This window comes from Ceraceosorus guamensis (assembly GCF_003144195.1).
Source record: "Ceraceosorus guamensis strain MCA 4658 unplaced genomic scaffold IE81scaffold_5, whole genome shotgun sequence".
Lineage (NCBI taxonomy): Eukaryota > Fungi > Basidiomycota > Exobasidiomycetes > Ceraceosorales > Ceraceosoraceae > Ceraceosorus > Ceraceosorus guamensis.
This window is the reverse complement of record NW_020290000.1, coordinates 415,787-430,757: the sequence shown is the minus strand read 5'-3', so window position 1 is coordinate 430,757 and position 14,971 is coordinate 415,787. Positions and strand designations below refer to the sequence as shown.

Here is a 14,971-nt window from a genome sequence, read left to right as displayed (position 1 = left end):
TCCTGCGATAGATCCGGGAAAAAAATCGATAGCAGTGTGTGTTCTGAGGTCAGCACAGCTGGTGCCGAAATGGAGCGTGGGCGGGGCGAGCTGTCCAGGCTGGAAAGGATGTAGTCAGACGAGGGGCCTCAAATTTTGCGCAGAAGCGATCCAGGGTGGAGACGGAAGGGTTTGCGTCGAGGCTCTCATCAGTGTTTGTGGAGGCAATCACAATCACAATGCGGGCGCGGACGCTGCATGCGCGGTGTAGATCGACAACTTCCTCCAATCACGAATCGCGACGAGGCAGCAGCACGCGCGGGCATGAACACGTGGCAGGTTTGGTGGGGTGCTCACACATGCATCAGCAGAGAAACACGCTGGTCTTGATGTTAATCTTGAATTTTTGATTTTCGATTCCAATCGCTAGACTCAAGTCCTTGATTATAGCGGGACTCGGAAGCGTAATTGCCTGCTCAAAGACTCCGAATTTGACCTATCCACGAACCATGATGAGGGTGAATTCAATTGTTCTGCAATCTTTCATTCATGAAATCTGTGACTCAGGGCATCAACTTACATACGACAACGGACTCTGACTCGAGCGGTGCGACTCTTGACTCAGACCTTACAGGGTCATTGCACTCTCAAGTCCGACTAGAGAAGGCATATGCACCCGTCAGTTAGCCTATCGTCAATTGATCATTGCGGTCATCGTTGGAAGCTCGAGTCATAAATGTATGTCTACAGGATTTGAGTGTAAGATGCAAGATGCAAAGTGAGCCAAGAATGTACTGGAAGTATTGGTGGTGACAATTTCGAGCCAAAGAAAAGGTTCAAATGACGTTGTTGCCGGCCGCGAGCATCCTCACTGCATCGACGACGGGCGGAATCGCCGTTGCGATGAGCATGATGGCACCGAAGAGGATGAAGCACAGACTGGCAAGAGCAAGTTGGCGCGGTTTCGAAATGAGGCTGGATGCACCGATGGCACCAGCCGTCGAGCCCATGGCAACACCGACGGTCATGTCATCCTTGACATTGGTCCATTTGAAGACGTACTCCTTGACGATGGCGTAGATGATACCAGTCACGCAAACCAGTACGATGGTGATGCTTTCGTCTGCGCCTATGTTGTTGGCCAGCTCGATGGCGAGAGGAGTAGACATGAAGCGCGCTGAGAACGCGAGTGCGTGAACCTCGTTCATACCCATCAAGTAGGCGATGTAGGGCCACAGGAATAGCGAGAGGGCCGCGCATGGCGTCAAGGCGATGAGCATCCGCCAAAAGTTCTGCTTCAGGTCCTTGCGGTAGCGGTACATTGGGATGGCAAGAGAGACCTGTTGAAGGAATACAAGGCGTGAGCAAGCTGGGATGATCGAGAGAGCCGTGATACTTGAAAACTCACGATACCTGCGTCGAGAACGCTAAAGAGGATGTCACCAGCTCCCGGCACAGGGCCTTGGTAGCCGGTGGGGTCCCAAAGTACGGTGTACTTAGCGCCATTGCTGTACAGTGCAAGAGCCTGCTTGATGCTCAAGCCCTTCATGGCTCCAAGCGCCCAAATCAACAGCACGGTCACGATGCTTGTACTGAGGATGGGATGCAGGAATCTTCGAATCTTAGGCGGCACGATCGTGATGGCGCCAATGAAAGCTAGCAGATTGATGCCAAGATACAGAGGCAGCGCAAAATTGAGAACGAAGAAGAGAGGCAGACCTATGATGATCAAGGTGAAGTAGATGATCGGAGTGATCAAGTCACTGATCCACGACGCTAGGCGCTCGATCGCATCTGGTCCGTATTCGGAAGGCTGATCTTCTGGCGCAGGAGCGGAGGCGCTGGGAGCGACTGCAGCTTGATCAGCGCGGTCCTTTGCGGAAGCTTGACTGGAAGCTGATGTAGCAACCGGGGTGGGGCCGCTCGTGGCGGACTCTCTCCTCGACATGCTCAAGGGAGCAATGAAGTTGCCAAGTAGCGAAGGTCTGCGCGATGAGCTGGCAGAAGACGTGGCTGCTACTTTCGCGGGCTCCGGTTCCCGTACACCTTCGACGGCTGGAGCATTAGATTTGGCTCTCGCGCCATTCTCGGCCGCACGGAGAGAAGCAGCTGTTGGCAAATCTTGGTCGAATGCAATGGTGGTTTGCACCGGCGACAATTGAGTGCTCGGGAAGCGATAGGCTTCTGAAGGAGCCGGGCTTGCGACTGGGAGAGCGCCCACCGCGGTAGCAGAGCGTTGTACGGTGGCGACTGACGGCGGACCGTACTCGACCGAACCGCCTCCACTGGGCACGCGAGGCGAGACGGTCAGGCTTCTCGCTGTAGCTGGTCTAGATTGACTGCGAGCCCCGTCGCGACTTCGGGATCTGTTGCGACGCTGCTCCGCCGTGATGGCGTGATGGTGGTGACGCGGTCTACCTTCGCGATCGACTGGCATTCGAGCATGGCTAAAGTAGCTCACGTCGGAGTGCGGCACGAAGCTACCAAAAGATAGCGGTGCTAGATTAGGCGAAGTGACTGCAGGGTCACCTTGTTGACGTGCTTGCTCGATGGCAACGGCGTTGTAGTACGCTTGCTCGTCATCCTCCAACGTCATGTCAATGTGAGCTACCGGTGCTGTGATTGTGGCGGTGACTCCGGCAAGTCCGCTTGCAATGGTGCCAAGACGTTGCTGACCAGAATAAGCGTAGCCTTTTTCGAATTCGAGACCTGCTATCGTAGCAGTACTGCCGCGGCGGCTCCTGTGATCGAGAGAACCGCTTTGACTCATGGTGCTGCCTCTACGGCTGCGTCGACCATTGACCGTGCTGGAGCGGCGCAAGTCTGTCAGAGGCGGTTGAGCCTTCTCGCGACGTTCTCGAAGCTGTTTGGGGATTGTAAAGGCCCAGTTGATGCCCTTGTTGAGATAGATTGGGAAAAGGAAAGCAAGCACTTGAGTCGCAGCGAACCATCCAATGATTCGACCAATCTCACCGCCCGAGATGACCTCACGGGCAGGGATCAGGATGAAAGACCTGCAATAAAGATATGCGCGTCAGAAAGGTTGGGGTGCGGTGGACGACGTGCATGTGCTCACGGAGTGAAGAGCACGCTCATGATACGCAAGCAAAAGTCGCACGGTGGCGCCAAGAGCATGAGCACGGGGTCGATGAACCGTTTGCGCTTCTTCTGTGGTCGGTCCGACTTCTCGTACATCGCTTCTGCATCTCGTTGCCTCCTACCAGGAAACACTGATGAAAGCCAATCGAGGAGTAGAAGTAAGAGGAAGATGCCAAAGGCGGCCAACACTGCAGCCGGAAATCTGAAGGGTGCTACATCGATGGCAAGCTTTAAGCCCCAGACGACAACAAGCAGGAATGTAACACCCAAGGGGACGTGAATCCAAGAGGTGAATAGATGCTTTCGTTGCTGATGCCATGACTGTTGTGGGAAGGGCGAAAGGGGTCAAACTCAGGAGCAAATGCCGACGCGGATGACCGAACACTCACCAGACTACAAGCCTCGACGACGTCTCTCCAACCATGGATTTTGTCTTCACCGCAAGACTCGCAAATCGAAGGTGAGGTCTCAGAAGCGGCAAGCGCCGTCGAGTGTCGCCGTGACGCCGCAGAGCCTCTCCTGGAGTGTCTGCGGGGCTGAGCGCTCAAGTCCGAGTTGACTATCTTGAGGTCCTTGTCGGACGAGTCTGACTTCACCGGTCGAGCGGGAGACAGCTCTTCGACAGGTTCATCATGATCTTTCTCCGGGGAGCGCGTGTCGATGGGATCAATCATTCCAGGATGGCTTTGATCGCTTTTCGGCTGCGACATGGCGTGCCCGTTCGTTGAGAGTTGAGTTGTGATCGAAGACTGGCCAGGATCACGATCACGAATGTGACATCCAACGATTGCAAGTGTCTCCAAAGTATGGCGAGCTCACGTCGCTGTGCACGAGGGAGGATGGGCGAGGTTTAGTGATTGGTGGGTAAGGCGAGGAGGACAAGAAGGAGTGTCGGGTCGGATTTTTGTTGTGCTTATCAGTGCAGGGCGTCGAAGGAGCAGATCTCCGAGACTCTCCATTCAAGGAAGGCTACTGCAAGCTCGTGTGACTGTGGGCGGACCATAATCGTACCACGTCGTGCACACTCCCACAAGCAGCAGACCGAACGAGCAGCCAAGTGTTCAAATTTCGCGTTTGGAACAGCCTCGGCACCAGGAACTTTGCTGCAAGTTACCAAGTGGGGGGTGCCTGCGTCATTTGACACCGACACCGACAAAGTGCGAAGCAATCTAAAGCACCTGCAAGTTGACTTTGAAAGTCGCAGCATGAGCGACTCGTAGCCTCTGTTGTGCATAAATGAATCTTCGGCGGCTTCTTGTAAGATGAGCCAAAGGGTTTGATTGCCTTCCCCTTCAACATCGCCTTAGCGCGCGCTATATGGCCAAGAAACGGTTAGGGTGCTACCGACATACCGCGGTGATTCTTGGCTCACGCTATAGGAGTCACCAGACGTTCCGGATCCGTAGCTCGAGTGCAGCGTGCAACGGGTGCAATTAAGCGTTGCTGCCGCATGTTTCGTGCGGTCATGAGGTGATGTGTCATGTGCGTATTGCTGACCCAGACATGCGGTGCAACAACAGGCTGCAATAGTGGGCGCTCATGGATCTCCTCTATCCACGCGCACTGCTGCTCGTCACGTTCGCTTGCCGGACAGGGGAGCAAGACGTGGTCTGCATTGCGGTGTCATCTGCCGACGGTGAGGCGAATCCTCATCAGGACACCGAAACGAAGCGGCGGCATCCGTGCTCTGGCGACGTCAGCGATAAGGGGTTATTCCCCAAAGCCGGATCGTGACGGCCATGCAGTCGAGACGAGAGGCACACAGCGAGTCCCAGTCGTGAACTGTGGATGTTTCGGAGTGGAAGGTCCCGACTGGAGGAGCGCAAGGCGCGGAAGCGGAGCATGCAGATGCGATGACAGAGGGTGGTATTGTCGATCGTGACTCTGACTCTGCTGTGACTGTACAATGGTCAAAGGTTCGCTGACGTTGCTCATTTCGCCTCCGCTTTACCTGAAAGTCTTGGCAGTCACCGCATTTGGGCACATTTATGCGCGCGTCCGTGCTGCATGCCAACAGCGGCCGCGCATACCACGCAGTGCGTCATGCAGGCAGTCTTTGGGAGGAGATACGCTAGGGAGACGAGCAGCCATGCAGCAGCAGCAGCAGCAGCAGCAGCGGCGACACGTGTGCAATCTAAGGGCCGACGTCTGAATAGACCCATACTCAAACTCAAGGGTCAGACGCCTACATCAACATGCTTCACACGACTCTCACTTTGCAAGCATGCAGAACGTCACGCAGGTCGAGAACGACTCACAACAGCGAGGTTCGACCAGAAGGTGATGTTTTTTGGTAAGCCTGTATGCCCCAACCCCTTGCAATGAGCGCTCGACAAACGCCAAGAAAGCACTTTACTTCTCCTTTACATGATGCTGGATAACCCCCACGTTCATCTCGCAAGCGCACTAAGCATGAGCTAGTTGATTCACGCTCTGAGCGCAAATCGCGTGAACGGTCCGATGGATCGCGGCGGCACCTGAGCTCCTTCTCATCGGGCCTACAGTTTGAGTGCGAATCGTAGCCCTATCATTCTTGATTACATCTTGATCGTGAATGGAGATGTGTACTCTCGGCTATGTAGCTGATCCACGACTGACTTTCAAGAACGACGCACAATTGGTTTGGAGATTCAGACCCCGCAGTCGAGGTGGATAACAAATTCGAGCACAGCCCGGAACGTGTTAGCATAAGATGAGCTCACGCTGTCGTGAGTCATGGGTGAGCGTGAGTGTCGAGCACCTCCTTTCACAAAACGCCAAGAATTATCAAGCGCTCGGTCCCAGATCTGGAGATGAAATCTGCAGCAGGCAGCTGGCGCACCGCGCCCGCTTGCTCAATGACACGCATGTCACTGGTGTCATCACTATGACTATACCCAGCATCATCGGTATGTGGCCGATGCGGTCCTCGCGCGCGCGTAACGCGGCTTAGTTGCATGCATGCATGCTGGTTGCTGCTTGCAGGCATTCTGCATGTGGCTTGCGGCTAGCGCGTCTCGGCGCAGTCAGATTTTGGCGCTAGTCGAGACTTGGCACTTTTTGACATCCAGAATTGACTGATGGCCGATAGAGCCATTGAGTCGCTGCGATGCTCATTGGGTTCGTGACTCACGACTTTGCCTTGGACTCAATGCCTCTTATCTCTTGAGTGATATCGGTTGACTGCCTTTGTATCACAATCTTGAATCAGGAGAAATGACTTCCGACGAGGTACAAATCTCCATTGAAAAGGTACAGCGCATCAATCACCGGTCCTAAGTCACGAGTTTTTCATTCTGAATCGCGACCGGACCTGCGTTTCAATCTTTGAATCAATAGATGGAATCAGTGAATGGTATTCCTGTTGTGTGTGTGGCAGCCCAACAGACGCAGCCTGCAGATGACCGATGCTCTGGCCCTCTCATGCTGCGGTCAGCACATAGTGAAGAGGCAAGAACGCCTGTTCTCCCTCGACAAGATCTTCAGCGGTGTTGCCCCTCGATCTTTGACGCGCACGAGCCCTTACAGCTGATCCAGCCTCACGACCTGCCTAGCGCGCCTTCATGGTGCTCACCGCTTCCGAGTTTCAGACACACGTAACAGAGCTGCGTCACCTCCAGGTTACGCCCATGCACGTGCTTGCCGCCAGCAGCTTTCACAGCAAGCAGCATGCAGTCAAGAGTGGCTGGCTGTCTTGCAAGTCAGCCAGACCACTGATACAAAGTCCGGTGACCACTCACGCTAGCAGAAAGAGAAACGGGGCTGACGTTGCCTTCGACACTACGACGTTGCATCCGCTTTTAGTGTCGACCCGACATTTCTTGGCTGCATATCAGAGGAGCGGCTCAATCCAAGCAGTCTTGCAAGAGTCATGAGTGTGGGTAGCTCCTTCAGCTTTTCGAAGAGACCTGCCGGTCCCGCCCCGATTGAAGGCGTCTGTGGAGGTTGGGGCCCCAGCTATTAGCGAGACTCGCGTGATTGATGGATGAAGCGGCTCTCTCTCTATCCACCCACGACTCGGAATTGTACTCTGACTTAGCGCTTTGACGCCTTCATGAGGCGGAGGCGCGTCCATCGAGGACGTCGTCTTCCTTGAAGGGCCGTAGCGCGAGGGCTACAAGCCACGACGCAGACGCATCGCCCCACTGGGCATATGGACGCCAAGCCGGCAAATGGACTTACGGTACAGCCGCCTCAGCGCCACGATACCGGTTCCGCTTTCTCGTAGCGCAAACCTGAAAATGGTCAATCATCCCATCCCAAGGGACCTTCGCGCGAGCCAAGAGAAAATACTACCAAAAGACTTGCCTGAACCTCGCCATGAGGATCTCGAACGAAAAGCCTCATCAGACGCAGACTGCTGCACGGGTAGCCAAGCCGCCGAGCGCTGAATCTGAGGTCTGACGTGATGAGAGCGCAAGCCAGAAGCCAGCACCACTGAGACAGCGTGACACAGGAGACATGCGTCTGGCGGTCTGCTTCGCGTCCCAGAAGAGTGCTGCTGGGCAAGCGACGCTGGCAGATTGTTCAGCGCGATGCGGCAGCTTTGAAAACTCACTCAACACAGCCCATGACCCATCATCAGGCCTGACAACCTGTGCGCGACAGTGGATGTTGCATCTCGCCATTTCCCTGCACATCGACCAGCCCAGGCGTCAAAGAAGCAATTTGCTCAACTTGTACTCGTCAGCGCTGATTTGGCGAAAGCAAGAGGCTAGGTCCACGTTGCAGCCTCGCTAGCCGAGCCTGCCGATGTGATCTACACAACAAAGAGCTCCCCCCTTCGCGACCAAAACATTTGCATTTCGCTCGCAAACTACGGTGCAAATCTGATTTGGACACTCGTGAATCACTGCCCATCTCAGAAGCCCTTGCCATAGTTGCCAGCACTGCGAGTTGAAGAAGACCACAAGAGGTTCGCGTATAGGTACGTAGCTGGTCAGCGGCCTTTCAGCGCCGCCAGTCCAACTCTGGTGCGACTCACACGTAGAAGTCTTGCAGCTGCTTGACAATGAGTTCCAGGGCATCTAGCCATCGCCTCAACTCCTGGTCAACGTGCTCGGGCGGGGAGCCAAGCTTAGCGTAGAAATCGGTTCTGTAGGGGCACGCCTTCATCGCGAGCTAAAGGCGAAAGCAGTGTATGATCCGTCTTGAGCGAAATCTCTACACGTGAACATTACTCTGTGATGGACTCTGACTCACGCTGAAAGCCCCTTTGACGACAAAGTTGTGGTGCTGCCTAAGGCTGTTCTCGTACGCTTTCGTGAAGCTCACGGACAATTCTTCGCCCTTGTTGTTCACCGAGCGACGCAATGCTTGAGCTGTGAAGTCCAGTCCTCTGCTCTCGCACAAAAGTCAAGAAGTGGAGGTTGAGCGCGACTATCGCGCGCGCGACGTGTATATGCAGCCTTCCAGCCAGAGTGGCACGAGCTGCAAAGCATCTACGTCGTACTCTGGCTGGAGCGACTCCTCACTCTCTTCCTTGGCGGCAACAACCCCTCACTCACCGAAGCAGCCACATCAGTCCTTGAGTAGCAGTCCTGTTCTTGTCTCCTGGCGCTCCCTCATTCTTGACCAGGAGCTGAAGCGAGTGAGAGTTTCCGGGCGAGCTGAGGAGGCGATCCCTGATTTTCTACAGTGGGCACAGAGGCAAGGAACGAATTTAGAACAGGATCGGTGTGGTCTTCTCGCCGCTATCACACTACGCACTCCGACATTGCCTTTCATGTCACTCTGAACGATGGCGAAAGCTGAAGAGCCCAGAAGGTCGAACAGCTTGACCAGCCCATCCGTCGCTTCCAGGAACGTCGAAGTGTCCACTCCCTCCTCTGTGATGGGAACGTCCGCGTAGGACTGCGAGAGGATCCAAAAGTGTCAGTCTACCTCGCTGAGCCCTGTGCAATCGGTGCGGCCACTTACCTTTTTAACTGTATCAAAGTAGGTCGGCATTATGACAGAGGGCGGTACGGTAGGTATGGCCCTTTTGACGAGCGCCGCGCAAGAGGTTCGGCCTTATGAGTGGAGTGCTTCCGGTCGCTTTCCTACTGCGATGACACTCCGAAGACTGCTGCGTTGGTGAGGCTGTTCGAAAACTCAAGTCAAGGTGCCTACTCGAAGATGATGAGAAGGAATTCAGTCGTGAATGGGAATGCGCTATGCCCCGTAAGGGCGACCCGACCACTAGCTCAAGGCTGCAGGTGGAACTCCTATGACCCAAGCCTGAAATCAGCCGGCTTGTCGCGTCGCACCAGAGTGCTGTCCGTGCACGGCATGCGCTGTGAGCCAGACACGTGAGTAGATCGATTGCGCATGAGCACGCATGCATGCACGAATCATCTCGACAACAAATTTCGTTCCGCGGCGCGAGGTCGCGCGCTGCGAAAGTCTCGAGTTTGAGTCACGAGTCTGCAGGATGAGTCTGACGCGAGTCTTTGAATTGTCGTCGCCATCATCTTCCACGCTCTGCGTTCGTCTGTCCCCAGCAATCGCTCAAGTGCGTTAGGCACATCGACTTCTCTGGATCTCGCCAACTTATTAGCGTCTCATCTCATCAACAAGCAACCGACCAGTGCCGCCGAACTATTGCTGAACGCATTCGCATACACGATGGCTCCAGTAGCTGACCCGTAAGTGTCCCAAATGCTCAGCGTCGAGATACCAACCTTTTGGCTGAGGCGACAGAAACATCTGCTTCTTGACGCAGCGCACCCAAGCCCATCGACTGGGCTGATGATGGAGACATTGATGATGATGCCAGTGAGTGCGATATGCGATTCATGATGTGCTGATGAATACGATGCGGCGCTGATCAACGTGCTGCCCCGTCCTGCTTTGATCGACCTCAAGTCCCACCCGTGACACCTGGTCTGCCACCCAGGGAGGAACGAGATGAGGGCAATGGCGTCAAGGTCATTGTCGAATACAAGTTCAATCCCGAAGGCAAGAAAGTCAAGATCACTCGACGCATCAGGCGCACCCTTGTCACCACAAAGGTCAACGCTGCTGAGGCTGAGCGAAAGACGTGGGCCAAGTTTGGTCAAGAGAAGGGAAGGAAGGCGGGTCCTCACTCTAGCACCACCACGGTGGGCGAGAACGTAGCTTTGAAGTTCAGCGCTGGCTCCACAAAAAAGGTAAGCGGCCTTGTCCTTCTTCGGCGCCCACCGTTTGACACTTCAGTAGTCGCGTGCTGACCACACCTGGTGTGTGTCACTGCAGGACGAGCCAGAAGTGGACGAGCAGGCAGCGCTGCGAAAGCAGCTGCAATCCAAGAAGATCACCTGTCGTCTCTGCAAGGGAGACCATTTCACCTCCAAGTGTCCCTACCGCGATACTCTCGAAGCCATTCCAGGAGCAGCCGACACTGGCGCCGAGCCAGAAGTCTCGGATGCTATCGCCGACCCTACAAATCCTGCTGTGGCTGCAGGCTCTTCTGGCGCTGGTGGCAAGTATGTTCCTCCTTCTATGCGTCAAGGTGCGAACCGTGGTGCAGGCGAGCGCATGGGTGGACCTATGAACAGGGAGGACATGCCTACACTGCGTGTCACGAATCTCAGCGAAGATGCAGACGAGGAGGATTTGCGCGAAATTTTCTCCAGATACGGAAGAGTTATCCGTGTCTACATCGGCGTGAGTAGCTGTGCTGTGTTGCAAAACTCTACCCTTGGCCGCAGAATGCCAAAGTATAGTGCTGATTCGCTTTCACACGGCCTCCTCAAAGCGAGACCGCGAAACTGGCGAGTGCAAAGGCTACGCCTTCGTCAGCTTCGAAAGCAGAGATGACGCCGACAAAGCCAGACAAAAGGTGGACGGCAAAGGGTGCGTAGCTAATCCGCCTCCGAGCCTTCATGATGTCACGCGCAGGTCTTCTGACCTCCCTCATTCTCGTCTTGCCTCAAAACAGGTATAGCAACCTCATCCTGTCGGTCAATTGGTCTCAGCCTCGTGGGGAGCGACCAGGCGGTGCTTAATTCTGTGCGACGTTCTCAAGGTGTACCTCGTATCTCGCGTCTCGCTCGTCTGTACCTTGCCAAAAGCATGTCGCGTCTCTGCAGCGGGCATCACCCCTTCCTGACGATTGCAATGCCGAGACGCGCAATTTTTCTGCTGCACTCAATTTGGCCACTCTGAGCTACGGCACAGATCCGCCTGCGTTCCCTGGCCATTCGTCATTTCTCAAATTCTTTGTTATGATTACGCAAGCTGTATAGGTATCGTATAGGGTCGTCAAACGGGAAATAGGTGTGAACCTGCGGCCGTGCACGTCTAAATCGCGCGCGACATCGTCGGCTATCCGATGATCACTTGGCGTGTCGATTTCCCTAGCGTAGCAGTTCGCGAATCGCGCCCATCGCAGCTCTGAAACGGCTCTTGCGGGGTGCGGCTGCATCCGTAGTCTGATGCGCACCGCTGGCGCTCGATGAGGTGCCTTTAGCTTGTGCCTTGTAGTCTGAGCCCGTGAACAATTCTCCACTCAGGTCGACAGATGATTTCCTAAGAAATGTGGAGGAGGAGCAAGGATTAGCATCCGGAGACACACATCGCGCACAGAGATGGCTGGGAATTGTCTAGTGGATGCACTCACTTTGCGTGTCCTCCCTGCTTGCCGAGCGATTCTTGTGCCCTCTTTTGCCTCAATTCCAGTTGGCCAACATCAGAGACAGGTGTGAGTGCGGGCGAGGCTTCCACCGAAAGATCAGCGCTTGCTGTCGCTCCAGAGCCCTCTCCATTTAGCTGCGAGTACACGTTGGCTGCTCCGCCAATGCCAGCACCAAACGCCCCGCTGGTGGCTGCGACGGGTACGGGCAATGCGGGCGAGGTGGGTGCCTCTTCCGCTGCCGTGGTGACATCGATGGTGGGTGCCGAAGAAGAAGAAGGGTCCTCTAGAGCGACGGGGGCTGTGGAACTCTCCGCTGCTAGATCTGCCGTGCGTGCCGCTGGTGGGCTCACTGCAGCATTTGCCGTGGCGGCCGCAGTGATCGCAGCGCTGACAGAAGGCGAAAGGCTAGACCCTCCGTCTCGCTCCGCGGTCGCCTTGATAGGAGCAGCTACGATCGTGATTGGTTCCGCTGCCGTCGCCGGCACAGCTCTGTCTTCATCTCGAGCTGTGGATGCCTCTTCGGCCTGGGCATCATCAGCAGCATGTGTAGGCTCGGCACTTTGCTCTGCGACGTGAGAAGCGACCTCTGCGTGTGACGCAGAGTTCAGACCGGCCGCAGCAGCTACTCCTTGTTGCGATGAAGGGAGAACGTCTGCCGTTGGCAGGTCTTCTCCTTCCGAGAGTGTTCGCTGATCGCCTCGAGCCTGTCCAGAAGCCGCGATGCCCGGAGCCTCTGCCTCACTCGCATTCTCAAGCTCGGTAGACCGCGATTCTGCGTGTTCTGCCAATGAAGAGGCAGCCTGCGTAGCACCAACGGCGCCAAGGGAGAGAGCTGCGACCTTGGCAGCTGTGACACCGACATCGTCCGATTGAGGCTTGTGTGCTTCCTGTGAGCTGATGGCGGCGTCGTTGGATGTATCAGCAGTGACCGGAGCAATTGCTTCTTCTCGCGCCGGTTGCAAGGCGTCCTGAGCCGAATCTGCGACTTCAGAAGCGTTTTCCGCAGCCACTTTGGACTCAAGAACTTCCTGTGCGCTCTCAGCTACCTCAGCAGCTGTCTCCGCAGCCACTTGTGGCTCTGGCACTTCATCTGCAGCCTCAGCAACCTCGGCAGCTGTGTCCGCAGCCACTTGCGGCTCTGGCGCTTCATCTGCAGCCTCGGCAACCTCCGCGGCAGTCTCAGCTGCAAGTCTGTCCTGAGGCGCTGCTTCGACAGTCTCAGCGACCCCAGCCGCAGTGTCCACGGCAATACTAGCTTTCGGCGCGTCTCCGACTGTTTCAGCGTCCTCAGAGGCCGTCTGTGTGGTTGCAGCTGCCTCGGCTGAATCTTCAACGTCCGGCACAAGTCCTTGCGAGATGCGCTGTGGCTCGGCTTCCGTCGATGCAGCGCTTGCGTCATCTAGCTCCAAGGTAGCAAGTTTCTCAGACACTTCATTCGCTTGAGATTCGGTGGTTTGGGTGGGGCCAACGTCTTCTGAGTGCGAAGCTTGGTCCTGCTGCACTACGTGCAAAGCGGTTTGGGGACCCTTTGCCTCTGCTGCCTCTTCTATGGTCTCGGCCTGGCCTTGAGCTTCCGGCTCGGCAACAGCTACGAGCGCTGGAATTTGCGGTTCTGCAGCACCTGATGAGGGCACAGCTTCCGGTTCCTGAACGTCCTGAATTCTTGCTGTGCTTTCAGGCTGCGTTGCGTCGGTGATTGGCTCGAAAGCGGCGGTGGACTGCTCAGCCTCTCCGCCTTTTGGCTGCTCGGACGATTCGGAAGTTTCTTTTTCTGCGGGGTGTACCAGATTGTCGACCGCTCGGGCGATACCTGTTCCAGCCACGGCAGCGGTTGCAGCGGGTGCGGCGACGGCAGCCGCAGCGGCCTTGGCGGGATCGTTGGTGATGCTGGGGACATTGATCTGGAGTAAATGTCACGACTGTGTCAGGCGTTGGTGGGCAGGCGCGCAGTAGCACTTTGCGTCTGCTCACCGTATCTTGATCTGCTGTGGGCACGCCGGCTGCCACTGCCCCGGTCTCTTTTTCCTCATTTTCGCCGCTCTCCTCGTCGCTAGCCTCATCTTCGGAGTCGTCGATCTCGCCCTCGGGATCACTGCGAATCATAGCATGCAGATGGAAATGTCAGCTAGTACACCAACAAGTAGCGGTCCTGCCCGCCCACTTACAGATCATCTAAATCATCGAGACCATCCAGATGCCCGTGCTCCTCCAGAGCTGATTTGATGGCCTCGATACAGTCATCCTCTTCGTCTGCAAAGTTGCCGTTGATTTCGAGCCTGGTGAGGTTTGAAAGTTGGAGGGTGATCGCCTTTGCCAGCGCGCTGAGGGCTTTGCTGTCCAGCTCGCAGTATCCTAATTGAAGCTTCTTGAGCTCTGTGTTGTGACCCTTGGCGAGGGCATTGGCGACCAAAACACCGCCTCGGGGACGCAACAGGCAGTCGGTGAGGTCAAGGGTTTGCAATTTTGGCCAGCTTGGCAGGCTGGTAGCGATGGCTATTGATCCCTTCAGGGTGGCGGTGTTATCACCGAGATCCAACCATTCCAAGTCTTTGCACTCTCGCAGTCCAGCTACGATGGCCTGGATGCCTTCCATGCGGATACCGTTCTGGTACATGCGCACCACTCTGAGCGTCTTGTGAGCAGCAAACGCCTCCGCCCATTGCGGCGCCGACCCATTCTCCAAGCGGTTTCTTCCGCAAATGACAGTGTGCAACTGCGATTGTATGCCAGAGTCTGCGAGCTTCTTGGCTGCGACCGTCAAAGCGCCCGATACGATGCGACCTCCATCGATGCCTAGGCCATTGTTGTTTAGCTTCAGTACTTTGATGGAGTGGTTGTTGCTGAGCAGCTCTACCATTGGCTCTGCGCTTCTGCCACCAAACGCGTTGTCGGACAAGTCAAGCTCGTCCAGATGCTCGTGGTGAAGCAGCGCATTGCACAGAGCTCGAAGTGCGTCGGGAATCTCGTCGATCAGTCGACCCGTGAAAATGTCGGCGAAGTCCGCGACCTGCAGGAGCGACGGCGCTCATCAGCAGATGTGCAGATCTCATGTTGCAGTATGAAACACCACTTCGCTCGCGCTTCGATGCTCACCCTTAGCGTCGTCTTTGTCTTTAGGACCTCTGCGAAAGCCACGCAAGCTGCAGTGCCGAGCGAGTTGCCTCCGAAATGAACTTCTTGCAAACCGTCGATGGCCTCGATCTGGGCAACGTAAGGGGCGGCATCCTCGGCAGTGCTCAGCTTTAGCTGCTTCTCTCCCTTCAACCTAAAGATTTTGGACTCGTCCGCAACGGCCTCCGACATGGCTTGGAGGGGCGA

The 14,971-nt window shown here is 55.8% G+C and overlaps 4 protein-coding genes across 4 annotated transcripts; 1 reads left to right on the top strand and 3 right to left on the bottom strand.

The window, feature by feature from the left end:
- Positions 1-815: 815 nt before the first annotated feature.
- IE81DRAFT_336260 (hypothetical protein) lies at positions 816-4,123 on the bottom strand (the record flags this gene model as incomplete). The annotated part of the gene is made up of 4 exons (XM_025515474.1): positions 3,468-4,123; positions 3,056-3,399; positions 1,388-2,993; positions 816-1,319 (listed from the first exon to the last, which is right to left on the bottom strand). Exons 1-4 carry the CDS (start codon positions 3,786-3,788, stop codon positions 816-818), a joined length of 2,775 nt encoding a protein of 924 aa, XP_025372636.1. The 5' UTR covers positions 3,789-4,123.
- Positions 4,124-7,682: 3,559 nt separating this feature from the next.
- Positions 7,683-9,225, bottom strand: IE81DRAFT_320239 (putative het-c2 protein). Its single transcript, XM_025512960.1, has 6 exons — positions 8,977-9,225; positions 8,767-8,910; positions 8,565-8,689; positions 8,260-8,395; positions 8,042-8,178; positions 7,683-7,946 (listed from the first exon to the last, which is right to left on the bottom strand). The coding sequence occupies exons 1-6, from the start codon at positions 9,004-9,006 to the stop codon at positions 7,919-7,921; spliced, it is 600 nt and encodes a 199-aa protein (XP_025372635.1). The 5' UTR covers positions 9,007-9,225; the 3' UTR covers positions 7,683-7,918.
- Positions 9,226-9,502: 277 nt separating this feature from the next.
- IE81DRAFT_320238 (translation initiation factor 3, RNA-binding subunit) lies at positions 9,503-11,179 on the top strand. The gene is made up of 6 exons (XM_025512959.1): positions 9,503-9,683; positions 9,761-9,813; positions 9,904-10,187; positions 10,273-10,683; positions 10,775-10,872; positions 10,958-11,179. The coding sequence occupies exons 1-6, from the start codon at positions 9,664-9,666 to the stop codon at positions 11,022-11,024; spliced, it is 933 nt and encodes a 310-aa protein (XP_025372634.1). The 5' UTR covers positions 9,503-9,663; the 3' UTR covers positions 11,025-11,179.
- Positions 11,180-13,241: 2,062 nt separating this feature from the next.
- On the bottom strand, positions 13,242-14,956 carry IE81DRAFT_333320 (RNI-like protein; the record flags this gene model as incomplete). Its single annotated transcript, XM_025515366.1, has 4 exons — positions 13,242-13,463; positions 13,625-13,745; positions 13,819-14,660; positions 14,747-14,956. The coding sequence occupies 4 exons, from the start codon at positions 14,954-14,956 to the stop codon at positions 13,242-13,244; spliced, it is 1,395 nt and encodes a 464-aa protein (XP_025372633.1).
- Positions 14,957-14,971: the final 15 nt, after the last annotated feature.

Coding starts and splice junctions, on each gene's coding strand:
- IE81DRAFT_320238 (XM_025512959.1), top strand. CDS start 9,664: ATGGCTCCAGTAGCTGACCC. Junction 9,814..9,903: donor AGACATTGATGATGATGCCA/GTGAGTGCGATA, acceptor ATCGACCTCAAG/TCCCACCCGTGACACCTGGT. Junction 10,873..10,957: donor CAAAAGGTGGACGGCAAAGG/GTGCGTAGCTAA, acceptor GCCTCAAAACAG/GTATAGCAACCTCATCCTGT.
- IE81DRAFT_320239 (XM_025512960.1), bottom strand. CDS start 9,006: ATGCCGACCTACTTTGATACAGTTAAAAAG. Junction 8,179..8,259: donor TCGTCAAAGGGGCTTTCAGC/GTGAGTCAGAGT, acceptor TTTCGCCTTTAG/CTCGCGATGAAGGCGTGCCC. Junction 7,947..8,041: donor CAGCTGCAAGACTTCTACGT/GTGAGTCGCACC, acceptor TTCAACTCGCAG/TGCTGGCAACTATGGCAAGG.